This window comes from Phyllostomus discolor, chromosome 3 (genome assembly GCF_004126475.2).
Source record: "Phyllostomus discolor isolate MPI-MPIP mPhyDis1 chromosome 3, mPhyDis1.pri.v3, whole genome shotgun sequence".
NCBI lineage: Eukaryota > Metazoa > Chordata > Mammalia > Chiroptera > Phyllostomidae > Phyllostomus > Phyllostomus discolor.
Genome location: NC_040905.2, coordinates 96,553,563 through 96,581,056, shown reverse-complemented (window position 1 = coordinate 96,581,056; position 27,494 = coordinate 96,553,563). Strand labels below are relative to the sequence as shown.

The following is a 27,494-nucleotide window of genomic DNA, read 5'->3' as shown; positions in this document are numbered from 1 at the left end:
GATCATGTATTTTATCTGCTACAGAGGGTGGTGAATCCCTTTATGCAATGAATAATTGCCCTGTAATTGATTTAATGGGTAAACTGAATTTTTTAAAAAATGTCTGCGCTCCTTAAAGTGGGCCTACCTGCCTATCGCGGAAGTCAGGTGAGGGCACAAGTGGGACTCGACTTAAAGTAAACGGTCCACATACGTTGTCCTGTTGCCTCTGGGAGCACACTATTTAAAATTATCGCTGCATTCTAAACACACCATCTGAGAGGGATAATTACTTTTCAACGGCTTGATCAATATTTTTGTCCTTTACTATTTGAGTGATTGGATCTAAGGCCAGAGGAGAAAAACCAGGTCAGTCCCCTGGACCTTCCGGAAACCTGGCAGGGAAGATCAATGTGTGTGCTCAGGAGTCCAAGAGGGGAGTGGGGCCAGGGAGCACACTGCTTAGTGTGCTAACTTAATTTAAACTTCTCAATGAGAAAAGCCATGCCTACCTATGGCTCTTCAGTTGCAGAATTTTAAAAATTGCCCTGTGGGCACAAGGTATAACTCATTTTATGTGTAGTTTATTGAATAAGTTCATGAATGATGACCCTACTACATACACAGCCAAGGCACAGAGCAGCTTTTCCATTCCGTCCAGGAGGGCAACATCTCAAGCCTGGAGGTGAGAGAGACGATGGGGCCAGAGGGGTGGAGAGAGGTCTTTCTGCAGGAGAACAAGGTAATGGCCAGGCTGTGGGCACGTGTGGATGTTCGAGTGTCCAGCACTGAGACTTCTTCACCACTACGGGATCTGTGATGGCGTTGCTCCGGCTGACGGAGTGGGCCCTGCTCTGCATCCTGCTCATTCCTGAGAGGCAACCTTACACTGTCCTTTTAAGGACTATGACTCAACATAAGTTTATTACGGCTTTCTAATAAGAGTAAGAAAAAGGATGCTAAGCAACAATATAAAATGAGGCATTTTTCCAGATTGACTGCTTACCTTTAACCTAAACAAAATGCCTTTTAAGCACCTTAGAAGCACCATTTGCATGCAAGTAATGGGCTAACTGCAAATGGGACTTATTGCCTAATTAACGCTCATCACAGAGTGTCTTTTTTAGAGCAATATTTTGTTGGATGTTAGAATTACAAGTGAAAGTGATAAAATACTCTTTGAGCATTTCCTTTTATTCCAACATATTGCTATTCTCCCCGGACTTCTCCTATCAGTCCTCGGGCTTATTGAAATGTGGCAGTGATGGAGAGCCCCGCTCAGGGGCTCAGAGTACTGCTTCAGAAGCCAGACAACTTAGGTTTGAAACCTGCTTCTGCCACTGACTGGTGCAAGACTTTGGGCATGTTATGTAAGCTCTCCATGACTCAGTTTCCTCCTCTGTAAACGGGATAATATGAGCACCTACCCGTTAAGTTGTAGCATGGATTAAACAAGTCAGTGTATATAACGCATATACATATGCACTGTTTAAATGTTGGTTATGATTACCTCTGTAAATAAAGCACTACAGGATTTGAAGACAGCAAGGTCAAAATAAAAGGTAAGCATCCCATTTCTGCCACCATTAAGATGTTAGGTAAGATACTTAGCCTCCGTGAACCTCGGCATTCTAATAAGTAAAATGGGTAATCAGGCCTGTGCTTCCTTCATTGGGTTAGTGTGCAGACTGTACCCGACCTACAAAAAGTCCTGGCAACCATTTCCAGCTGGGCTGACGAGAACATCAGTTCAGTCAAGCTGCATGGATAGGCATGGATTCTGCTATTTGCAGGACCCATGCTTCCTTCCTCTGTCTGACCACAGGCCTACAAAACAATCAAAATCGGCCCAAGTCTTAACAGAGACTTGCACGTACCCTGGGCTCTCCTTGGAGAAGGAAGGATCTGTTGCCCGATCTACCCCAAGGGGGCTGCATCAAGGAGAGAGAGAGAGCAGTCTGCATTGGGCACTGTGGTCAGCCCTTGGTTATGTGCACAAGGCAGCCAGGCACCTGCCTGTCTGGGGTGCCCAGAGACACACACACCTGCAGGCCGACACCCCATGAATTCTTTCCCTGGCTTCTTTCTCCAGGCAAGAGGAGAACTGCCCCTACTTGAGCCACCCTCCCCCACCCCCTGTCACAGCACCTCTGTGTAGGAAGCCAGGGCCCTCGGGCTCCTCATCAGACTGCCGCCCGAAGCACACACTGGAGCTGGGGAACTTGCCTGAGAAGCCAGTAAAATTTTAATGCACTCTGTAGTGCGGTCATGTCATACTCGGTTATAGCAAATAATCCCAGATGCCTGCAGAGGTAAAATGGAGCTGTAATGTGCTTGCCTCCTAACCCGAGCTGACAGCAATGATGTACGACTACCATTAGCGGAAAATATCACTTCAACTAACCCATGATCCAGCTCCGCTCAGGGTCACATTATCCATGAGGAACAAATTACACTCCCAAAGTAAATACAAATTTTCTACACGAAATGGGTACAAAAAAAGGGAAGGGGGTGATCCGTTCCCTTTGCCAGCACACTGCTGAGTGACACAGATGATAAAGGACAGGACAAATCATTGGCTGACAAAGTGCTGTGCGGTAATCAGCTCAGCCGGCACACACCTCAGCTGATAAACACCGTATTCTCCCCTTAGTGGCAAATATGTAATCTTGAACATGGACATGGCTGCCTTGGATATTTACCACCCTTCAGACTGCAGGAACAACCCACGCAGCACTTGCAGTCAGCAGAGGAAACGCCCTGTGGCCTTGGCAGACCCAGAAACCCTCTGCTAGAGCGGGAGTCAGGTCTGGGGATGGACCAGAGGGTTCCTGAGGTGGCAAATGACAACAGGGAGTACAACTGCTTTCCGGGGTGCAGTTCAGTGGCCATGGTGATAGCATGGCTCGTACTACCATGTGCTGGTGATGGGAAGAAAACAGCCTGGGGAGACCACATGGATGCAGGACGTTCTGGACCAGAAGTTCAGAAATGAGCTGCTCTTCAGGCCCAGTTCTTCCCTATACTGCCTGGGGGACAGTGACGAGTCCCGTTTCCTTTCTAGGATTTAGACAATCAACAAAGCAAATTCCAGGTATAACATTAACATTTATATGGCATCTACTAAGTGTCAGGCACATGCTAGGTATGGGGCACATGCTCAGGGCCTAGGGTTTAATAAGATGTTCAATGCCTATGCAGAAATATACACTAAAGAAGCCTGGCTCATGCTTAGTCTTCTGGTTGGGATAGCCTCCATCTCAGTCACTCACGGTGGCCCATAGGCTGGCTTTGCCACTCATTTGTAAGAGTTAAAATATATGCCTTGTATCTTGTCCCTTGTCACTTTGGGCAACTGCTTCCCAGGTTTATTTAAAAAAATAAATGGCACATTTCAGAAGAGCTTGTACATCTAAGTTGTCAGTGGACCCAAACTATATTTATTCGGTGTTTACTGAACAATTGCCAGGTTTGAATTTTTAGATGCTAGTGGGGTTGTGGGTGGATTGATAAAATATAATCCAGACTTCTTGTAGCACAAAGAGAGTGGGGCACAGAGAGGGAGACAGCAAGAGTTCTCAAATGGCACTTCTGGGCATATCCCAGCTCACCCTGACGCAGAGGGAAGCAGCATGTTATGGGAAAAAGAGCCCAGGTTTCAAAATCGTAAGAGACAATTTATACCCCAGCTCCATCATTTTCTAGCTCTTAAGTTTCATTTTCTTGAGGAGATAAAATCCTTGAAAGGCCTATCACTGACTTTGGTACATTACAGATGATCAGCAATGCTACATATGAGGATACATTATAGAGCCCCATGATAAATATTTAAACAGGTCATATAAAAATGACAGTTGTAAAATGCTTTAAATAAGCCCATGTTCTCTTCAATGTGAAGTGGTGCTTCTTATTATTTAGTTATTATTAGTGACCCTAATCTCAATATTTTGCTGCCCCCCAAAAATGAGTAAGTAGCACCTACATTTTTGGTCCAAGTAGGGCGTGAAAAAAATCATTAAAAGCCCCACCCCTCCCCCAAAAAGATACAGTCCAAACTAAGCCTGCTGAGTACCACAGTCACACATCCCAGGGGTTCCTGGTCAGTCCTCATTTCAGATGCTCCATTCCACTGTCTCCATAAACACACATACACGTGGTAGAGCAGGAGTCAAGCTGGGTTTGGAGCAGCAATGGAGAAAGCTGCTCCTGGTCATTCTTTAGGTGACTGGGTATAACATCCTGATCTACAGCTAAAACTTCTCCACATGGTTCTCATGAGAACAAACAGGAGAAAGCTCTATGATGTATATAAGGAGGGCAAATTGATCTTCCAAACTGTAACTTTGATAAAAAAAATAAGGAAAATGGATATATGCATATCCATTGAATTTTGGGACTTCTAAAAGTATAAAGTCTGGCTAATTACTAATAACACCCTAATGCAGAGATTTTATATCTTGATCATACCTAGAATGGCAAAGCTATACGGAGCAGTTATCTGTAAGTATAACACCAATCAAAAGGTGCCATGGGAGGATTAACTCAGGCAAGTGCACACACACACAACTACACGTGTGCATGACTACAAAGAAATTCACACATCTTTATTGAGGACAGAACACTCTCCAATTAGAACAGAACAATAAGAGAGATTCTTCTGACAACCGAAGAGCAGCCAGGCTACACTCCACGAGAAGTCACTAGCATAATTCACGTTGTTGAAAGCATCACCAGTGCCAATGCCTCTGCTTAGGACTTTCCAACTATTCCGATGACTCAGGATTCATGGTCAATTTCATGAGGATGAAAAGCATCATTTCTACCTAACACCTCCTTGGCTTTGCAACCTTCCCTTCAAGGTAAGTCATAAAATCCAAGCCAATGGCTCGTTCTCATAGGTCCTCAACCTTCTGGGCACCAGAGACTGGTGTTGTGGAAGACAATTTTTCCACAGACTGGGGGAAGGGGGATGGTTTCGGGATGACTCAGGCACAGTGCATTCAAGCTCACCTCCTGCTGTGCGGCCTGCATTCCTAACAGACCTGAACAGGTACCATCTGTGCCTGGAGGTTGGGGACCCCTGTTTCTAAGAGAAAGCAGATGATCTTTTCTCTGAGAATGTGGAATCATGGAGTCAACCCTGGGCATTTCCAGAAGAATTCCTTTTATAGATTCAAATAATACTTATTATCAATCGAGTTCCTAAAACATATTATGTAAGCTAGCTCTTCATTAGTTCCCACGCACTCCCAAACAGAGTGTTAAGGGAAAGAGACTGAAGGAATTGCTCTGGTGCTCGCCGACAGACCTAACATAGTCACGCAACTGCAGTGCTCATGTTGGCTCATCAGTAGATACTTGGAGAAAAATAAGTGGGTATGAATGACTGAATGAATAAACCAATAAAAAGGTAATGACATTGTTCAGATATTAGGCCCATATGTATGCTTCCCTTAGTTGCCTGAGAGAGTTAACAGAGATGCACTCTAACCGATTCACTGTGAGCATTCCCTCTTATGCTTTCGAGAGAGAGAAAAAGAATGGAGACAATCCTTATATGACTTTCCTCTACCCTGGCAAAGAGAAAATACAATCACATATTAATTTCCCTCTTGGTCTGCCATGTTGTTGGGCCTACAGAAGTAGTTACATAGCAAATCAGGATATTCAGTGTTGGATCATTAAATCTAGCCTCATTTTACAGATGACAAAACTAATACGCAGCAACATTAGGTAACTTGCCCAAGGCTACACAGCTGGTTAGTGAGAAATAAGAAACAGGTCTTCAGAGTATCCTTCTGCATTACCCACTCCTGATGAACAATAGAACATCCAGACCTGTTCTTCCTTCTCTCTTTTCATTCTGAGAAACAAGAATATAACTGAAGATGTCTGACAAATTTTCAATAACTCTTGAGTATTCCTTTTATTGATTTATATTTAATCAAAAACTCTGTACATTTATAACCTCTATTTTTTCCTTGTGCGTGACATGGCAGTAATGGACATATTCTGAATATACATTCCATGTGAGTGAAGCAATTTTTGGTCTGGCATAAAAGTGCTGTGGCATGAAAAAAGAGAAGAACTTAATGAGAGTTAGAATTTAAAATAATTTGTAGTAGAAATTTAATCCAAGGATGGTATTAATAGAATTCTTGGATGAATATGATGGAATTAAACCAGTTGGAAATAGGATTGATATTGGAAGAACAATTTTGACCCAGAAATAATCTTAGAAGGATAAGAAGAGGTTAAGTGGATGGCATTATGGAAATCAGGCATCTAAAATAGAAAACTCTTGAAACTCAGCCAGAAATTGTAGAAATTTCCCAAATAAGCTGGGAAATTTACAAATGGCTTAGAAGTGTCATATGAGAAAATAAAATTGTAATAGAGATATAGAAGGCAGAAGATGAGAGCACATTTTTACTGGAATCAGAACATAAACCCTGAGACTGACGCTAACTTGTTTTCTGAATTCGTTTCACCTATCCCCTCTACTTGGAGATGAATATCTAGGAAAGGAAATGCAAATTTAGGGAAACAGTGGACATTACTGGACACCCAATCTGTGCCGGGCTTTATGCTGTACTAGTGCTGGGGGTCTAAAGAGAAGACGGTGGGCCCCTGCTTTTCTCCTGGAGAACGGCTGTTTGCTTTGCTGCCATAAACCTGGAAGGGAGGAGAGAATTCCTTTCTCTAGCTGCAGAATAGGATAGTGTCTCTAAGTTGTCTCCTGAACAGAACATGTCTTATTTCAAAACCAAAGATGGGGGGGTTCTACAAGCAACTTTTGAGCTTCTGGAATGTTGCTGAGGGTGCACAATCTTTACCAGTTGTGAAACGTGGCCAACCAAGAGATGGGACTCTTCCACTATAAGCACAAGCCACATGCCCAGTCTTCAGTCTGACATCTCAGCAGTTTCTGAGTCCTTCAGGAGCCAAGTTAGGCATGCGGTTCGCATTGAGTTAGGAACATAAGCCTCTGTTGGTCTTCTTGCTGCTTTTCTTAGAAACTGCATCCTTCCCACACAAGTGAAAAAAATGATCAAACTAGCAAATTTAGCATTAATTAAAAAATTATAATACAACCAAAAAGTATGTGCATGTTGGGGGCGAGGGAGTTGATGTGGAAAGTAAGTGGCACTGCGTTTGCAGTTAGCCAGAGTCCCAGGAGCCAGTCCCACCCACTGGCGAGAAAACCACAGGAGCCAAGCAACCTTCTCCGGGTGGTCCCTGGAATGGTTAAAGGCCCAGGCAGGGAAACTGCAGTCAGGACTCATAGTAAAAGCTTCATTAGGAAAATGATAAGAGTCCATATCCATGAAGAGACTGAGTGTGTGTGTATCTCATGTCTGTATATGCCACACATCTATAAACATGAGCATGTGGGTGCATGTACAGAAATACCTCTACAGTTTTCAAGTCTTTCCTCGGGGTTCTCAAATGTTTAAGAGCATAAACAATGGAAAAGTGTACGTTTCTCTTTGACCTTGGCTATAAAGTAGTGGTCTTCAAAACCAATTATGTATCAAAATTACCTAGGAAACGTTTTTAAAAATACACATGCTGTGGCCCCACCCCAGCGGGACTGAATCAGAATGTCCCCCCGGTGATGCGCATCTGGGAACTGACAGTATTTGGCAAGTGGGTGACAGCTGTACAATCCAGTTAAATGCCACTTGACACTTTCAGGACAGCATGTTTGCTCTTGGCTCCAAGGCTGTGGCTAAAAGAAAGCCTGATGCTTAAGACAAGGAGTTCAAAAAACACTGTCTGGGGACCCTTCCAGATTTCACTCCCCTTCCACACAGCTTACAGCAGGAAGGAGTGCCCTTGGGGACAAAGGCTGAGCCTCAGGTTCCAGGGGAAGCAAATCCTACCTGAAGTCCTCTGGCAGGTTTCCTGGCAGAGCCTGAGCTTTCTGAAGAGGAAGGTAGGCTTCCTCTCACCCCAAGTGGCTCTCTCTCTTTTCACCCCAAGTAAAACTAATGAAAACTAACAAGTATGGAGCACATACTACGGACCAGCACTGAGCCAAGTTGAGCCAAGTGTGTTCGTTGAATTGTCACAAAACTTCAGGTAGAGCTGCTATTATCCCCATTCGGCGGGTGAGAGAACCAAGGCTTGTCCACAGCTGCAAAGTGGTAAGGGACTGTCAGAAAGAAGCCTAGGCCACTGGACTTGGGGGCCCAAGTGTTGGACCACTGGACACCACGCCCTTCAATCAGCTCTGCCATGTGGCCCACACAGTACAAGGGAAATGAGTAGATAAAGAGAGAATTACTTTTAACCTTCACATTAATTTCATAACCAAATAGGGGGGTGTTTCTTGGCATAATGGTCTTCTGCCAGTGGTAGAGAAAGAGAGGAAGCAAAAGAAAATACAGGCCAGATATGTGGAAATGTATGTGTTGCCTCTTTGTTTTTGTGATACCAATTCATTTTGCTTTGGGGATTGGAATAATCGCTTAATTTGGGTGATTAAAGTGCCAAGCATGACCTCTTTCCTTTGCACTAACTACAATGAAGGCAACCCCACCTCTAAGAGTCAGTGTTCACAGCCTTTTCTAACGCCCCACCCAATTTCTACTCCAGCAAAGTTCTCTAGGCACTCTGATATTATGTAAAACGTATTCTGGGCTGGGAGGGAGGCTGAGGAGATGCTTTGCTCAGTGTCTCATCAAAGCCTTCTCCACACACAAGTACATCTTTAGCATTTATGGAAAGCTCTGCTTTTTTAGCCCCTTTCCCAGTCACTTCCACATTAATTAGTAAGGGTATCATTTTATAAATTACAGCTTCGTATCAGAGGAAAGCAGAGTTTATCTTAATTTAGTCAGCTGTGTGAAATACAGTGCCCTAATTTTAGACCGCTGGTTCTGCAGATCCCTGCGGAGTAAGAGAATGACAGGCCTTCCAGAGAGAAATCCCAGTGGGTGCCCTGCAAGTCTCACTCCCGCCTCCAACAGCATCCCTGGCGGGGCTGCTGAAGGAATCCCAGGACACTGAGTGGCATCTTCTCCACCATTAGCAATTTAGATTAGAATGTGAATCCTCCAAGCGGCACAGGAAAGCAGTCCCGGTTAGCTGTGGGGCTCTGACAGGTGCCCAGGCAAGAGGCTCTGGCACAGAGGGGGCTGACAGGGGCCCTGGCTCTGGAGCAGAGCACAGGTCTGGGAGGATGGTATTAAAGCCAGCAATAAACACCAGACGATCTCAGTCCAAAAGGGGAAGCCCAACAGCCTTAACTGGTACTGGGCTGAGCAGGCATGGCCACAACTGGAGTCCTGATTGCTCCTGCTGGGAGCGTGTGGGAGGAAAGGGACAGGTGATGTGAGTGGGCTTGTGGGGCAGCTCAGGACCTGCAGAGCCACTTCAGTCCACAGGAAAAACAAGGGGAGCAGCAGAAACAGGAAGTGTGCACAGGACGGAGGAACACTCCACACGTCCTTCCCCCCTCCCCTGTCATGTCCCCACTCTTGTGGACTTGCCCATAAACATCTCCTTATTCTCCTCACTGCCCTGAAATCATCCTAAACTCTGAGTGGCGGGCACTGGCTACTTTCCCACCGCCCGGCAGTCTGGCCCGACACTTCACTGCTTCCTACACTCAGAGACTGAACAGCAAAGACTTGGGAATTCAGGTCCCCAGAAAGGATTAGCTCAGGTGTTTTCAGTAGGCGGGGAAAATCTCTGAAAACCACAGGCAGCTTTGGTAATTCCCAAAATTACTAGTTAGATGATCATCTAGACAAGTGGTGCTAGAAACCTCCACTGACTCTGAGGTAACGGGCCTGGGACAAGGCCCAGGCGCTGGGATTTTACAGCTTCCCTGGTGATGGGGACGTGTAGTCAAGGAGGAGACTGCCGACTGAGACTCCTCCACAGAGTGCAAAACTGGGCATCCTCACCACCTTCTACCACCACCAGAGACCAGCAGCACTTCCAGGATTCACAGTGTCACCTAAAGGGAGAATGTCTGCTCGGGTGTGAAACCCTCAAGAAGGCTCGTCCCCATGGAGGAGTGCCACCCACTTGGAAAGTGAGATGAACCATCACTTGTAGAAGAGCTCCTGGAGTGGCAGAAAGTGCCACCCCTCCCTGGGTGCCTGTGATGGGGACAGCCATGTGGGACTGCGGCCTGATGGCTCCACAGCGCCAGTGGGTGCACCTCGGACCGACCCTCTACTGCTGTCCATGTGCCTCTGGCACCCACTGCACGCTGGCCCTCAGACACCAGGCGACCTGCTCCTAGGGAGCTGAGACTCCGGGGGTTGCACTTAGGAAGCTCCTACTTGTCAGTTAAACAAAAGAATAATCCACAGCCCCCTTCTCAATGTGTACTTTTGCTGTCATCCAACAGCCCATTACCATGTCACAGCACAGCATACCCTTCCGTAGGTCACTTTGTTTAAAATGACATGGATAATGCACATGTCAGCAAGCTGACAGTCCTGGCCGTCCTTCAGAGATAAAAACCTCAGGGCGAGAGTCTGTTCTTATCTGGGGGACATGCATTGGTCTATCATCCAAGTCAGGCAGAACATGATTTCTCCAGAGAGCACTTTTTTCATTTCCTGATTTTAAGGAAATCAAATAAGCACCATTTGTCTTCATCTGAATATGCTTGACCTGCTCAAATGATGATGTCTCGCATTTTCTAACAGGCTACATATGCTGAATTCAAATTAACAACAGTGCAGAACAAGAGCCTTTACATCTCTCTGGGAGGCTGGCAGCAGAGAAGGAGGGAAAAATCTGGGCTGATGGCAAGATCCCACTAACTGTGAGCTGCAGATTCTGAGTAAAATCAGCAAGCATGTATGAGGGGACAGTCGCAAAACAGGGCTCAGGAAGACCAGTTCTGCGGGAAAGATCCAGAAACTGGGGAAGGGGGGACTAGTCCCTTCCTTTTGGTGCCAAGTAATATGGAAACCATAATATTCAGGTAATGCTTTATGAAATACCTAAAGTAGGATCACAGTTGAAACGAAATTTGGTTGGAGGATTTGAACATCTAGAAAGAAAGACCAAACAAACAAACAAATGACCCCTTTGTTTCAGGCAGCAGGAAGTTCAGTTTACCAGGCAGCGATCCCATCTTCTGAAAGCTCAAAAATACAGTTTCTTTCTTGATCCATGCGAACTGGACACACAGAGGCTGGTGGCCATCAGCCTTGAAACAGTGTGTGTACCTGCTGGAAGAAGTGCCCTCCCACCTGCCCACCCACCTGAAGGAGAAGAGAGCAGTTCCCACCTGACTTCCCCTGCCCGCCCTCACCTCAGGATGACATTCCCAGAAACATCACCATTAACGTTTCCACCAACAAGGCTGATATGTACAGAAAGGCAGGAAAAAGCATATGGGCCGTAAAAGAAATGAAAACATGACATTATAAATACATGCTAGCGTGCTGAATGTTCCAATCAAAGATTTTTAAAAAATCAGATGGCTATTAAAATAAATAATTTCCTCTTTTCTAATCTTCTACACAGTTAAAAACTTAGTGTCACATGTGCAATTTTAAAGGGCTTGTTTAAAAAAAGTGGACTTCATGAATTAAATGCCATTTCCCATCACGGGAAAGGTCGCTGTGTCTTTACGGAAGAGGAAGGGGCTGTCACCCACCATGCAGCCGGCACCCCACCACCTGCAGTCAGTTGGGGGGGAACCACAGTGCTCACAGTGTGCTGTATGCTGTGCCCACAATTGTGGGGTGGGGGGGGTCTTACCTTCTCTTCCTGGTCACTGTCGCTGTCACACTGAAAAGAAAAGGAAAACAAGAGAATAAGGGTTAGTGTGAAAATTGAGTAGGTTTTTGTTTCTGGTACAGAAAAAGGCAGCAAGACAAGGAAATAGGAAATGCCGTCTGAGCTGGAAAGAGTTTCTTCAGTTCAGGCGCTGGTACACCGATGAGAAGCGAAATGCTGAGAAGTGGCTCTGCTGCCCACCCTCTGTCACAGCGGGGGTGCCCATCGAGGGGCCAACCCAGCCACAGGATTAAGGTGAGTCAAGATCATTCAGTGGGATTCAGAGCAAAATCAATTCTTGAATGGAGGCTTTCTACCTTCTCCTAATGTCAATGGCTGTCTCTCTCCTGGTGCTTTTCTAGAAGCCAAGAGACGAACCTCTGGACACTGCATTCCCTCGTGCGGACTTGGGGTGGAAATAGAACATAATGGGCGAGGCTCAGCATCGCTAAGTGGGTGATGGCTGCCTCTTCCAGGGTTTGGAGGCCCAGAGAACAGAGGGAATATTCTTTATAAAAAACATGCCAAGGGGATGAGTCCAGGGTAACAAATCAACAATATAGGCCCCCCCCAAAAAAAAGTTTTATGGCGGTAGACTCACACCATGTCTAACAGATCCCAAATGCCAACTGTAGAGCTGGGTCTGGGATACCCAGAGAATGATAATAAACTCAAAGCACTGGGTTCCTCAGTAGAAGAAAAGAAGGAAAAAGAGAATACATTTTTGGGGAAAAAAGTAAGAATGTTTCATTATACAGTATTTTATTTTTAAAGAAGGCATGTGTTTTGTTAGAGTAAATGCACAGTAGAGTAACGTATCCATTCATCCACTCAACTGCCCTTGAGGAGCACTGCTAAGCCAGACAGATATTCAAACAAGACACAGCACTGGCCCTGAAGTAGCTTTCAGGTGAGCAGCACAGTCATGCACTGCGTGGCGACCGGGGCATTTTCTGAGAGATGTGTTCTTTGGCAATGCCACTGTGAACATGATAGAGTGCACTTACTCAAACCTAAACCATGTAGCTGACTACAGGCCTAGGCTCCACGGTGTAGCCGACTGCTCCCAGGCTACAACCTGCACAGCAAGTTTCTGTATAAAACAATGTGAGTTTAAATCAAGCACAAGAGAAAATGATGCAGCCAACAGACGCAGTGAACATGGGATACATGAGGCTGTGGCCGGTGTAACACCATATACTGTTTAACAGCAAACTTTTTTTATATAAAAGAAAGAGTACACTCTAAAATAACAGTAAGTATAGGAAATACATCAACCTGCAACACAGTCATAACTAATCAATATTATGTACTGTACCTAATTGTAGGTGCTACACTTCCATAGGACTGGCAGTGTAGTAGGTTGGCTTATGTAAGCATCTCCACAGACACGTCAGTTATGAGTCATACTATGACGTTACAACAGCTACAAAGTCACAAAGTGATAAAAAACTTTTCAGCTCTATTATAATCTTATGGGGCCACCATCATATATGTTGGCTGGCTGAAACATTGTTTGTTGTGGCATGTGACCATGGAAATAGACTCTGAACACAGACCCTGAGCACGAGTGTGGCGTGATCAGAGTGACATTCTATTAAGATGACCCTTCCCATGGTGGAGGAGAGAGAGTGCCCTGTGGGGAAGGACGCAGGACATGGGGGTGCCAGTCTGGCAACCACTGCACTGTCTAAACCAGCATGGTGTGTGGTTTGAGAAAGGGATGAACAGATGGCAGAGCAATTCAGAAGGTAGAACCCACAGGACTTGATAACACATGGATATGGGAAGCAAGTGAGAGAGATGAGTCTAGGATGATGCCAAGGTTTTTTAGTGTGGCCACCTGGATATGGGAGTTGATGCTGCTACGAACAGAAACGGAAAATAAATTTGCTTATACAGCAGTCACTACTGGTTAGATACCCATAGCCATTCACAACCCCCTCTCTAGTCTGCACCTTGTTCTGAAATTTTAAGATTGAAAAAGACAGATAAGATATTCTCTCTCTCTCAACTTTCCTTGCAGCTAAGGGTGGCCACCAGATACAGTTTTGGCTGAGACGTGAGGAAATGTCTGCTGAGAGCTCTGGAAAATTTTTCTCTTTTCAAAAAAGGAAGGAAGGCAGGAAGCACTTGCCTCTTGCCTTTGAACGTGACTGCATGATGATGTGATCAGATCTGTGGCAGCCATCTTGCAAAAGGGAGGCTAACGGTCTAAGTACAAAAACCAGATGATGGGGCTAAAGGAAGAAAACCGCTGGCACCACCAAGCCACTTGAACTGACCTCAGAGCGGCCTGCCTCTGGACTTTTTTGGTCAGATAATAATTTTGCCTTAATGTTTAATGTTTAAACTACTGTTAGAATGTTTTCAATTGAGCCCTGGCTGGTGTGGCTCAGTGGATTGAGCACGGCCTGCGAACTAAAAGGTTGCTGGTTCGAATCCCAGTCAGGGCACATGCTTGGGTTGTGGGCCAGATCTCCAATAAGGGGTGCTTGACAGGCAACCAAACACTGATGTTTCTCTCCCTCTCTTTTTCCCTCCCTTCTTCCCTCTGTAAAAATAAATAAATAAAACCTTTAAAAAAAGAATGTTTTCAGTTGAAAATAACAAAAACCTTATCCATATGGACATCTTGGTGTTATGACACAATTTGGAGACTACTTCCTCTTTCCAGCCTAAGCTCTCTGCGCTGTAAGCATTTAGAAACTCACAGCACAACCTTATAGTCTGCAGGGGTGATAACATTCTCTTTTCCACTGGCTCCTCAAAGCTACAGGGTTGTCAGAGTTTTAGAGACAGTGCTTTAACCAAGGACAACTGCATTATTTTCATCTAAGCTTCCAACCCCGGATTGTCTAAACTTACTTTCTTTTGCCTTGTGAGTAGATTTCTCTACTATAAAAAGTCAAGCAGGTTGACAAAGAAAAGGGGTGACATGAAGACTCTGAAGGCCTAAAACAGTAGATCAGGAACGAAAGTTCTAATTGTGTGATTTTTCCATTGCCTTTAATTAAGCCTTCCTTGAAGTTCCCAAGTTCTGGGCACATTTTCAAGAGTGACAAAGCATGATTCAGGAGGGGTGTGGAAGAGAGAAGAGGGTTTTGCCAGGCTGGCTCATGTTCCCAGATGTTCGCAGCCTGCCTTGTGAGGTAATCAATGACAGCTGAAGGCTGTGGCATAGCATCTGCCCACATCCCCAAGGACTGGTGTGCAGGGGCCAGAAGGAGTAGGGAGGTCGAGAAAGAACCACCACTGTCCATACCCACCCCCCATCCTAACAGCAGTATGTCCCTGGGAATGGTTATTTCTATCCAAGTGTTAAGCTTTCTGCTTTCCAACAGTCCAGTTCTAATTTCAAGGTCCACTTAATTCCGCATCAAGTAATTACTGATATACCCAGAAGCACCTTGTCTCCAGAGTTAAGCATATGGTGGAGAACTGAGACCTACTGGTATCCATTATGGAAACAGCACGGATGCCAAGCCGATTAAAAATGCCCAGGCTCCCCACACAACATGCCGGGTGAGTGACAGCTCCTCGACAAGGCCAGTCGCAGAGTCTGCCAAAACAGTCTCTGCTGCACTGGGGCCCACATGGTGTGCTGAGAAAACAGTTCCATTTCTGGTATTAAATTCCCATACTGACCCGAGGACTTTGCCGTGAGCTCAGCAGGAGCGCACCATCCAATTTACAGCTCCGCTCTCTGGAGCCTCGAGTGCCAGCCCCTGGCAGAGACGAATGATGGTCAACCCCTCCAGCTCATAAATTATGCAAAGGCAATAAATGCACTCAGCAAACAGCGCCTAACGTTTGCCTAGCCTGGCTCCTAACACACTCTGTAAAAAGCCAGAAGCTCGACACATACAAGAGGTCTATTCCACTCATAAAGGGGGTTTGTTGACAACTCCAGACGGAAAGCAAGCCATGGACCTAAGGAGTCTTTCTGCTTCGCTGGCAGCGGTTTATGGGCCTGCTTTATGAAAAAGGGAGGCTGTTTTATAGAGTCAGTGTGGGTAGAATTCCTGGTCTCAAATTCACATTTAATACACTGTACAACTTTCATACCCTAAGTTCAATACATGGTGGATTTGGGGCCATATGATTCTTGGTCTTGAAAGGTTAAAAGAAGAAGTGTCTGCTCCCCAGTCCCTAGATACCCACTGCAATTTACCAGAGTTCACGCTGAGCCACCTCCTCATTCAGGTTTATGTTCTGCACGAGGCTGGGAAATGGAAAAGGCATGTCAAATGCAGAAACAGGGTCCCAGCTGATTTGACCATTTTAAGCATTTTGACATCGAGGTCCCGCATTGGTTTATTAGCAAACAGGTTGCACACTAACGACCAGGTTGAGGTGACAGAGTACTCTCCATGACTAGATTTCAAAGCCCTTTGTGAAAAGCTGAGAATATTTTCCACCATTTTAAAAGAAATGAAAAGAAACCACCAGCTCTTACACCCTAGCCAGGGGAGAATGTCTGGTCAGTGAGGCTTCAGATAAAGAGGCCACCCAAACCCACCACAGACAAGAGAGCGAAACAGGGGACATGAAATCCAAACCACATGCCTTAGATGCAGAATTAGGAAGGGACTAGTTCCTCACCTGAGTATAGGACGCCATCCCAACACATCCCCACCCACTCCATCACTCCTTCTCCTCCCTCTGCCGGCACAGATGAGGCCTGAACCTGTGGAGTCACCTCCTTCCTTCCCCAGACAGGCCCCACCCCTTAAACTCCTCAACCAACCAACCCACCCACTTGCCAACCCACCCACCTACCTAATAGCTTTTCCTTGTAAAAACTAATACATATTTATTTACTACAATTTTTAAAAAATCACCCATAATCTACCATCCATAAAATAAACACTGTTAACATATTTGTATAATTCTTCCCAGTGTTTTCGCTATCCTTGCCATCCTTCATATATACACATTTCAAGAAATAAAATCCTACTATTTTGTAACTTGCTTTGTTTTTGCATAATATGCCAAATATTTCAGTTTAATGAGTAAAATTGTCCTTATAAAAAGGCTGCACTGCAATCCACTGTTTGAATTGTAAATAATCTAGTTAAAATTCCCTCATGCCAGATATCTGGATGGTTTCAATGGAACATCCGGAATTTTTCCCTTGTACACATTCACCAATATTGTTTTTCCTCGTATCTTTCCATGGCCCGTCCTTTTCTGCACTTTCGGTAATTTCACTATCTCCCCAGAGTGTATCTGCAGTCCTGTTATTTCTAGAAGATTCCCAGGGAAGTCCTTAAAGATTTCCTTGGTCCCATCTACCATTCATATGTTGAAACTAAAAATCCCTATGCCCACCATTTGCCAGCTATGTGACTTTGGAAAGGTTATTTAAACTCTCGGTATCTCAGATTACTTACCCGTAAATGTGGGTGATCGTGGATGGCATTTCCCTCATGAGATGAGTATAAAATGAGTTTATATATGTAAATAACATAGACAAGACATGGTACAGAGCACATGGAAACAATACTGTTATCAATATGTTTCTGTGTGCTAATCCCCCTTCCTCAAGCCCTGTAAACACCTCAGACTCAAGTATCTGTCTAAATCTAGACCACCATCTTTGCTTACCCCAAACCTGCCCCTCTCCCATGCTGTTCCCGTGCATCATGGTGCATCACTCAACCGCCTGGGTGCAGAGTCTTGTCATCAGCCTCGAGCAGACCTACCTTCCTTGCTCACCCCACATCACAGTATTGATCCTACCTTTTAAATCCTCTCTACCTCCACGGTCACGGACACTGCTTTAGATCTGGCTTCTGTTTTATCATTACAAGAGGCAAGTGACTTCCTTCCAGGGCCTATGGTCTCTTCCTTTTCTAATCCAAGTCCTTACTGACCACAGTAGATTTCCTAAATTTCAATTTGACCATGACACTTCTCCTGGCCTACAGGGCGATGAAAAGGTCTTCACACTGTTTCCAGCTCCCCCACTCCCAGCTGCTACCTGCTCCTTCAACACAGTGCTCCTCGTGCTTTCTGTGGATAGGGATCATTTATTTTCATTTTGATTTATTTTCTTTAATTCCCAATACATTGTGGATCAATATTTTTGTAATATACAGAAAAAAATAAACTGCTAGAAAAATAAAAAGCCAAGACATGTAAAAATATGTTATTTGACTGAAGCGATATAAAATTTACTCTATTGAATTGCCATACAAGTTTCCAAGCGCACTCTCAACTATCATACTGGCCTCACAGTAGACTCATGACAAACAGCTCATGGACTGGCCGTGGCCTGTACCCACACGTTTGAGCAGCACTATCCTAACACATCCCTTGCTTTGGCCACACCTGGGCACATCTGGTCACATCTTCAGTCCTTACTGTCTTTGCACTTAACAATTCCCTCTGCCTGGAATTCCATTTCACCAAGTTTTTACCAAAAAAAACAAAACAAAACACCTCTTAAATGCACCTTTAAAAACACAGTGCATGTTCCAATATTTTTCTTAGTACCAAGAACTCTTAGAATTCTAATACTTTTAAAAATAATTAATTACTTCTGTCTCCATCCCTTACAAACTGTATTTCACTGTTTGCCACCAGTCTTCTCCACTAGAGAGTGATCCCCACATAGGTAAGGGCAATGCCTGTCTCACTTTCATATATCCAGGCCTTGGGACATAGTAGGTGCTCAATCATATTGATAAATTTATCATGTTCTTCTTTAGAATTCTTCAAAATGTGGTTGATTCCATGCAACACAAGCAAACAATGACTTAAAAGGCAAGTAATTCCAGAGAAAGAAGGCACAGGAAACATGAACTAACTGTACAGCTTAATACAATACAATGGGATGCATGTTTGAAGTTACTGGGCAGGGTTAAATTTGCCAGCAAAGCCTAGAGTCAGGGACCAGAAGAAAATCTCTTCCATTAAAAGGCCCAAAAACGATGTGATTATGATTTTACTGTAATTCCTCAAAAGGAAACATTTCTCATTTCCATTTGGAAATCTCAATATCTGTGTTTTAAGACTCTGATCCAAATTGAAATAAGTCAAGGTCTATGACACCTCCCTGCCTCATTCAGAATGAAGGAACAAGATGGAATTCTAGGTACCTCGTGATGGAATGCATTCTTAAGCAGAAAGTGGCAATCATTGAATATATCACATACAATGACATTGAGGAGGGCATTGCTCTCTATTCTGCTCAATGGACCTTGCTGGAACAGTTATTTCGTATCTCAAACCCATTTATCATTGCCACCAAAGATGTCAGGGCTGAACACCATCACTGAATAAAGTTATTTTATTCTTCTTTCTGCCTAAAGGAAATTAGAGGAAAACAAGGGAGAACCCCAACTTGTAAACTGCAGCATCTAACATCAGGTACAATTTAATTTGGCCAGTGACAAAACAAATTAATTCCCCTTTGGGCCAGGTGGTGTAGCCAAGACCGTAAAACATCCCTCACCTAAAGGCAATTTCAGAAGAATCTACCTGCAGAAAACACACACTTATTTTCTCACTAAAGAAAGCGGAGTGGCAGCATGGTGACTAAAAACGTGTCTACCCTCATCTTCTCATCTGCCCAGGCCTGTGCACACACAAAACAGGCAGCGGCTGCACGCCACGTGCAGCAACTCTGGTGTTGTCTGTGCTCTGTCACCCCTCAGAGCTCTCACTGAACATTGTTTACATCCTCTCACAGTGGCTTTGGACTTCAAGTGAAATTTAAAGACATTGGAGCCCTACTAATAAAAAAAAAGTTTAATCCTGAAATGGTTTGAGGTATTCTTACTAATTATAAAATGTCATTGGTTCCTCCTCCTCTCTATGTCAACATCTGATCAAATAAAATTGCTCAGAAAAAATGAAAGCCTAGTCAAAAAATTTGCATGCCAAACAACAGTTTAAAAAAATAAAGCTTCTGACAGTTATAAAAGAAGCACATCTGAAAATCATACAAGGTCCACCAATGTTGAGCTGTTGAGGTAACGTGGAGAGTAACTTTCAGGAGCTTCTGGAATTCTCTGTTGGTAAGCCATCATTCCTGCATGGGGAGTCCTCAGAATCTGGCATTTCTGCAAGTTCTCAGCTTGAACTGGCTAGAGCTCAAATGACCAATGTGATCTGAGAGGCTACAGGAACACTTCCTATTCCCCCTCCAGGGTCTTCGGGATGATCATGCAATTTCATTCAATAAGTAATTTTAAAATGTCTACTATGTGCTAGGTTCATTCTGACCACTCATTAGAAGTGAAAATACTTTGACATATCATTTTGTTTAAACCTGAAGTTCTAAAGCTCACAAATCAATTTTCAGTATTTTTCTTTTTGTCCCTTTGAAATCCAGGTGTATTTCATAAAACACTATGTATGCTGTAAATTTCCACTTAGCTCATTAAAATATCATTGGATTTTGGAAGTAGGAAAAGAAGTGGATATTTCACAAGTTTTTACAGAGTTCAGCATTTTCTTCCCTTAGAAGAAAGGAAGTCACATGTTGCCAAGTATAAACACACATAAACCCCAAAGATGAAACTTACTTAAAACCCAGAGCCCACAAGCCTCAGTGGTTGGCAAAATAAGAAAAATGAATTTCTTGTCCAAAGGTAAAACTCAGTCCAGGGCTGGGTAATTTGTAAAAGATTTCTTTTAAGCTTAAGCACCAGATCCTTTGCCTCTCTGTCATTGATTTACTGATTCTAAGTCATCAATAGCATTAATCCGTACCTGCCTAGGGACCTATTACAAATGACTTTGAAGATGGTGTGAAGCGAGACTGTGTTATGAGACCACAGTGTTATTAGCAGGGAGACATATCCTTCCGTGTTCTTTGGCGGTATTCTGTGTGACCCTGGAATGCTGCACTTTTTCCTTTCTGGATCAGAGTTGCTCCTTCCTTTGGGTGGGGCTGCAGTTCCCTAGGTTTGTTTCAACTAAAGCTTGGTTCTTTCAGAGTCCTGTGTGAGCTAATAAAATCCAAATTTTCTGATGAGTAAAAAGGAAAAGTATGTTATGGGTTAAAATAATACAAGAGTCTATTTTTTCCGCTGTGTTGTGATCCGTAGAAATCACCCTGAGCCTTTTCCCTTTCTTCTCTGCCTGGGAAGCCAATTGCTTTGATTGCAGTGATATGAGCTAGCTAAAATGACTTGCCCTTGCTTGTGAGGCAAATGGAACATGCTAATAGAACTTATCGCATTACCCGATGCAAAAGTGCCATAGCTCATTACTTTAAGATAAAAGGATATCATTGCAGACGGCAAGCAGAATTGACTTTCTGAGGCCCGACTTGATGATGATTTAATCAACTGCTCTCTTTCACTTCTCATCTCTGTGCCTGTCGGTTTCACAGGTGCCGTTAAATGAGACACTCAGAAAGTGAGCGGAGGGAAAGAAATTGCTGTCATTACTTTTCAAGAAAGGAGGTATGCAAATTTTCGACAGAAAGATTGCGTTCATAATGGGCCTGGTAAAATACAAGGATCATGCTTGACAGGTGAGGGCAAGCCATTTGTATGTCCTTAAAGCGGAACCACCGTCCTCGTTTAGAAATGTGCTCTGTAAGAGAAACTACAAATGAGAGGCCTGGTGGGGCCCAGGGAGAGGCAGGCCAAAGCACACAGGGCGGGTCCAAGCAGCTCTGGGGAGGGGGAGGATGCTTAAAGTCAAATCCTGGCTCCACCACATTTGAGCTGGAGGATCTTTGGCAAGTGTCTTAATTTCTCTGTGCCTCAGTTTCATTATCTATCAAATGGGGCCATTGACAGTACTTACCTCCTGGTTGTCTACAGCATTCACTGGGTTAATAAATATATAATAAATATGTAATTAACACAAAAAGGTATAAAATAGTGCCTGACACATAGTAAGCACTCAGTAGATGTTATTCATTCATCCATTCATTTATTCATTTGTCAACAAAGGTTATCTTTTTTTTTTTAAGAGTATGTGTGCCAGGTGCAGGAAATCTAGTTTAGATAGAATACAATTCTTCACTGATTTCACATACGTAAGTCTGGTCCCCAGCAGATGGTGAGCTCCTCGGGAGAGCGATCTGGCTGTCCCTGGAATCATCACAGGGCCCAGTGTCGTTTTAGGGCCTTAAAAGATGCCCAACAACTTGATGATTTATGGATTCCTCCTCCCTCCTGTTCATTTCTTATTTGTGATACTGTGCATGAAGCTCAAGCCCTGAGAGGAGTCTCCTCCTGGAGCAGGAAATGCCCATCATTAGTTGGGAACCTCAGGCAATTGCCACATGCCCTGCCTAGCCTGGGGAAGAAACCCGCAGCCAGGAAGAACAGGCAGTTTCCCTTGAATCACCTTCAGAAAGGCAGAATGAATCTGAATAGATTAAATGATCAGGATAGTATGAACAGAGGTGATTTTTTCATCCACTTTGCCTTCAATAGGTAATTGTTCTATTTTCTCCAACACTCAAAGTAAAAGCATCTTTCTTAAAGTGCCTTTGACTCTGAGTTCTTTTTCCCCAGGTAACGAAGCTGATGCAAACCATTCTTCCTTCCAGTTCCTAAGGTTGTATAAAGCACTGAGTGTAGCTTCTGCTAAGCAGCACCTACATGATTCAATTCCCTGCCAAAGGGACAATGTCCTCCTCAGGCAGAAGGAGAAAGAGGAGATTCCAGACAGTAGAGCAGCTTTGAGCTGCTATTTCAGTAAACCCTGGTTCCTAAATTGCATTTCACTGTAGCGTGGTTCTTTCAGGGAGAAATTCTCCATGGGATCTATCTCAGAACATTTCTCCTACAAATGCCAGCCAACAGCTGTCCATCATTTTAAAAGAATGTCCTGACAACAGCCCAGGAGGGAAGCGTTACAAGTCCTCCATTATCAAGAAGTTAAGGCTTCCAACAGCAGAGGCAGTACTTGAACCCTGTTCCGTTCATGGTTAGGTTCATGTTCTCAACAAGTACAGTATACCATTCTCTCTCATTCACTATCCAAAGAAACTACTTGAAGAAACATCTTGTTGATTGATTGCTTGGCAAAGGGTAGATTCAAGCTGAAACTGAAAAGAGGGAGCAACGACCACAAGCAGCAGTGAATGTGGCTGGCTGTCAGCCACGCATTTCTACTCCATCCCAGACAGCTCTCCCTCAAGAGGAGGACCTAGCACAGAGCCTGGCTCAGGGAAGTGCTCCTTCAGCCTGTGGCTGACCTAGGTTCAAATTCTGACCCCTCCACTTAGCAGCCACACAGTCTTGGGGAAGGTACTTAACACCTTGGAGCCTACCTTTGTTTTTTCACATGTAAAGGGGATGATACATACTCCACAGGATTTTTGTGAGAATTAAATGAGTTTAAGCATGTGAAAGCATCCAGAAAAAAAGACTTTTATTTCTTCCAACTCTTTCATAAAAGATATGTTATATCACACTCAGAGGTGAGGTAACAATAGTTATTTAAATGTTGGGTTTCATTATTTTTGTCACTCTATTGCCAGAGGGGAAATCGCATCCTGCAAGGATTTCTGCTCAGGGGGTGTTCGAAGACTTGATACTATGCTATTCAGAAACAGAAAGAACAACCCAAACAAACAAAAACTGAAACTATCATTCTCTCTTAAAGAAGAGAACAACAGGAATCTTCCAGGCAACAAATGGTTTTATTTTGGTGATCAAATAACAAGGCAAGACACTTTAGAATTCAATTTCCTAAGCATTGCTGTAGGTTCTTGATGCAAACATTTTCGGTGGATATAATTTGGATTTATGCTTCTGTCACATAGTAGTCAGCAACCTGTACACAGGGACTGAAGTAAAATGCATAGGTATCAGATATGGGGTCTAAACTTGTAGGTTACGCATAGTGCAGTAAGGGCATGCGCTTTGACATTATTAAGATGTTCACTCAAATTAAAATTGGCAAAATAAACTAATAGACAAGAAGGATATCAAAACCACCAAGTGATTATTGTTACCACTAGGAAGCCAGCCATTTTGAAGTTTGTCCAGAGATTCTGACTGATCAGAGTAAGGAGCTACTTGGATAGCCTTGTGCACAAACTTTATTTCTATGCAAGGCCTACTTAGGGATTGATCTAACAAAATTAACCAACGGAGTAACCCTGCAAAGAGATAATACTTCCTAGAGCATTAACTCTGGTAACCGCAAAAATGGAGACTGGTTGAGAGAATATAATGAAAGTGCTTGGCACTCACAGGCACTCAACGATTCCACTGCTTCTACCCCATGGGACACACGGAATGTCCATTCCCTCCCCCAAACACAGGAATGCTTTCTCTGGCTTTTCTGGCTGTATTTCAGCTGTTGGTTTCCAGCATCTTCAATACCACAGTCGGTTTCTCCAAACATATGTCAGAATTTGCTTATAGCCTGTTTGTCCTACACGTGGCACCTAGGAGATGTTCAATACATATATGTGAAAGAATGAATTCATAAAGTACATTAGCAAAATATCTGAAGTAAGGTGTCACAGAAAGTGCGTATTTGATATCAAGAGCCATACAGCGGGCCATGGAGTGGTGTCTGAAAGTGGTGGAGTGTCCACGAGACATGCATGAAAAGTAATTCCTAAGAAAGGAACACCATACACTTGAAAAAATCCAATCATAAGGATACTCTTTTAAGAAAATCAGGAATATAAAAATCCAGATGTATTTCTTTTTACATTTGACTCGCCCTGAAGGCAACGAAAGCAACTGGCACTGAAGGGGGAAATGGAACATGGCGCTCTCATAATGGTCGCGTCATCAACTTCCCACCAACCAGGCTTTTTGTTTTTAAAATGCAAGACAGTGAAAAGCACAGCTACAGGAACAGAAATATAGCTTGAGACAAACTGATTTACAAATATTCGAAGGAGGTTCAAGAGGATCCAAAGACACGTCAGGCTGATTCCTTTTTGTTTTCTCTTTATTAGGTACCTCACTATTGCCCCTCTTCGAATTCATCATATTCATAACTGGAATTTTAAGTTAAATTGTACCTAACAACAGTCTTTATTTTAAGATGGCTTGAAAACCTGGCCTTCTATATATCATAAACAAGGAAGGGTAGGATTACTATAAATTGTCTGTAAAAAAAATACAAATTGCCAAGATAAAAACACCCACTGGTCTGCCAGTCTCAAGTTTCCTGTTTTGACATACTATACGCAGTAATTTCGTATCCACAATCTCTTATTAGAAAATGAATGTGCTATTTTTCTGAATGCTGCAATTACAATAATTGAATTTAAAATGGGGATTGAGTTTCTCTATTTGGAGGAAAAGAATAATTGTGTATTTCTGATTAAAATCAAGGGGACTGAATAGAGGTTGTACAAATTCCAGCTCCAGTCTCCTGGAGTGACTCCTCGTCAGGCCAGAGAAAAGAACCCTTCAAACACAGAGAACTGGACCAGCGTCTCAGCAGCAGGCACCGTCTTTGGCCTCATTTGCTTTGTCTCCTGGCCTTCGGTCTCAACACCCTGCGACGGAGGCAATCAGAACACCACGGCACTGTTACATGTTAAATGGCAGCCATGCTGGACTTCCCTACTGTGTCAAAAATGAAGAGCTAAAATGCAAGGAAAACAAACATCTCTTTGTGCTGAAAATGCCTGTCCCCTTGTAGACTGCCAACATTTTGGCGCAGTTTTCACTTCCCCAGTATAGAGCCTCTTCCCTGGATGGGGGAAATGTGATGGTAGAAGGATGGGGTGGTAGGAGAAGAACTAGTGCTGTTTTCTAAAGGGCTGAGCTTCTTTTGTTTTACCAGAACATTGTGATGAAAAGCCACCTCTTAAGGTTCAGATGTAGAAAAAGAAAAAGAGATGGAGAGCTGTCTTGACTTTTTCTTATCTTATAATTTTATTTCTGATGGTACCATTCAGTCTTCTGAAACCCCCATTCACCCCAACGTGAAGGTGGAACTGAGTCTCACAAGTCCTCCAAAATGTTCCTTAAAATTTTCCCAGCACAAAGTGAGCTTTATACTGCTCACTATTTTTAGTGGCTTTATTGAAATATATATGACACAGATAAATTGCCCATATTTAAAGGGCACTATTTAATCCATTTTCACATATGTATCCACCCAGGACGCCATCACCACAACCAAGATGCAGGTGCACACACCCGTCACCCCCAAATTTCCTGGCGTCTTGTTAACCGCCCCGCTCTTCTCCCTGCCCATACCGCCTACGCACCCCCAACAACCGATCTGCTTCCTGTCACTATGGATTAGTTTGTATATTTTCTAGAGTTTTATATAAATGGAATCACACAGTGTGTACTCTTTCTGCCTGGTTTCTATCATTTACTGCGTACTCTTTGGACGCCTAATGAAATGGGAGCCTCCGAGCTGCACAGCGCAGGGCAGCCCTCCGGGGCCGCTGAGGCCGGGGTTTACAGTCATCCCCCAGGAACAGGACCGATTACTCGATCTTACTTTATTCTTTGGCTTTATTATGTACTTCAGTAATCAATAAACACTTCTGTGGCAGAGGGTTTATTTTACCCTATAAATCCAAGGAGTGGAGAATGATATTAAGACATCAGTATGGATGGGCTCTGCTGCTCTGTAACACTAAGAGGAGAACGGGAGCCACAGATTTAAATCTAAGGAGGTTACAGAGCAGTCACAGCTCCTGGCTGGATGGCAGGGATCGTAAAAGACTCAGGCAAGATCTACAGCGATGCACCGTGAACCAATGGGGCTCTCCACGCAGAAACCCAAACTGAGCAAGCAGGCCAGTTGGGAAAGAATTATAAGCACTGGCTTGAGTGGAATGTAAAGGGCCTCTCTCAAAAATCCAAAATATTTCTGAACAAATGAAGAGGTAGAGAGCGAATGCCGACTGCAGGCTGACTGTGCGGAAAGCCGTGCTCTGCTTTGGGAAGAAGTCTACTTGGTAGTCACCTGGCAGTCCCAGGAGGCTCTTAATTCTGTCCCAGGTGACCCCTGGCCCCAGGGCTCCGTGGGACAGCCACCGGGGCATGTCTCCTCTAGCCAGCCCAGGGGACTCATCCTTCCTTTCGAAAGCAGACAGGGCGATACACAGAAGAGGAACTACAAATGGCCAATAAACACATGAAAAAAAGTTCAACTTCACTAATAATCAAAGAAATGAAAATTAAAAAGAGCTGTGTTTCTTTTCATCTATAAAATAGGGGAAAAATGTAAGTGCTGATGCTGACACACCATGTTGGCAAGACGGTGGTGAGGCAGACCATCACCCACTTCCAAAGGAAGGTCAGTTTTCTATCTGCAAAACCATCCTGCAGTGTGCATCCAGAGCCTTAGCCCTTCAGCTCCACTCCTCTCTTTTTTGATATATATATATATATATATATATATATATATATATATATATATGTGAAAGAGCAAAAATGTGTAGAACTTGTTTACAAATTTCATCAGGCCATTTGGAAACAGCCCAATAAGATACTTATATTCCTGTTTTCAACCTTACAGCACCTCCCCGCCCCTCCCCACCCCAATGCATACATTCTAGCATTCCAATTTTGCTGGAAGACAGAGAGGATTAAAGATATTAAGCAACCTGCCAGGAGTCAGGCATCTGTAAGAAGCTCCAGTCATTGGAACCCAGGTATTTCTAAATTTCCAGATGAACTGAGTACACAGATTTGAACATAAATTTTCTCACACATTAGGGAACAGATCAATGTGCCAGCATGGTGTTCATGCACAAAAATAATGTTCCAAAGAAATTTTATAAAAAGGAAAAATGATCACAGTCATAGGGAAGCTAGAATAAAAATCCCATAAGTGAT

The 27,494-nt window shown here is 43.8% G+C and overlaps 1 protein-coding gene across 7 annotated transcripts in view; it reads right to left on the bottom strand.

Moving 5' to 3' along the window:
- Positions 1-27,494, bottom strand: part of AUTS2 (activator of transcription and developmental regulator AUTS2) — a 1,155,833-nt gene that overhangs the window by 311,547 nt on the left and 816,792 nt on the right. For all 7 annotated transcript variants that reach the window (XM_036019900.1, XM_036019903.1, XM_036019904.1 and 4 more), the window contains exon 5: positions 11,719-11,748. In XM_036019900.1, the coding sequence (XP_035875793.1) occupies positions 11,719-11,748 (30 nt within the window). The remainder of the gene's footprint in view (positions 1-11,718; positions 11,749-27,494) is intronic.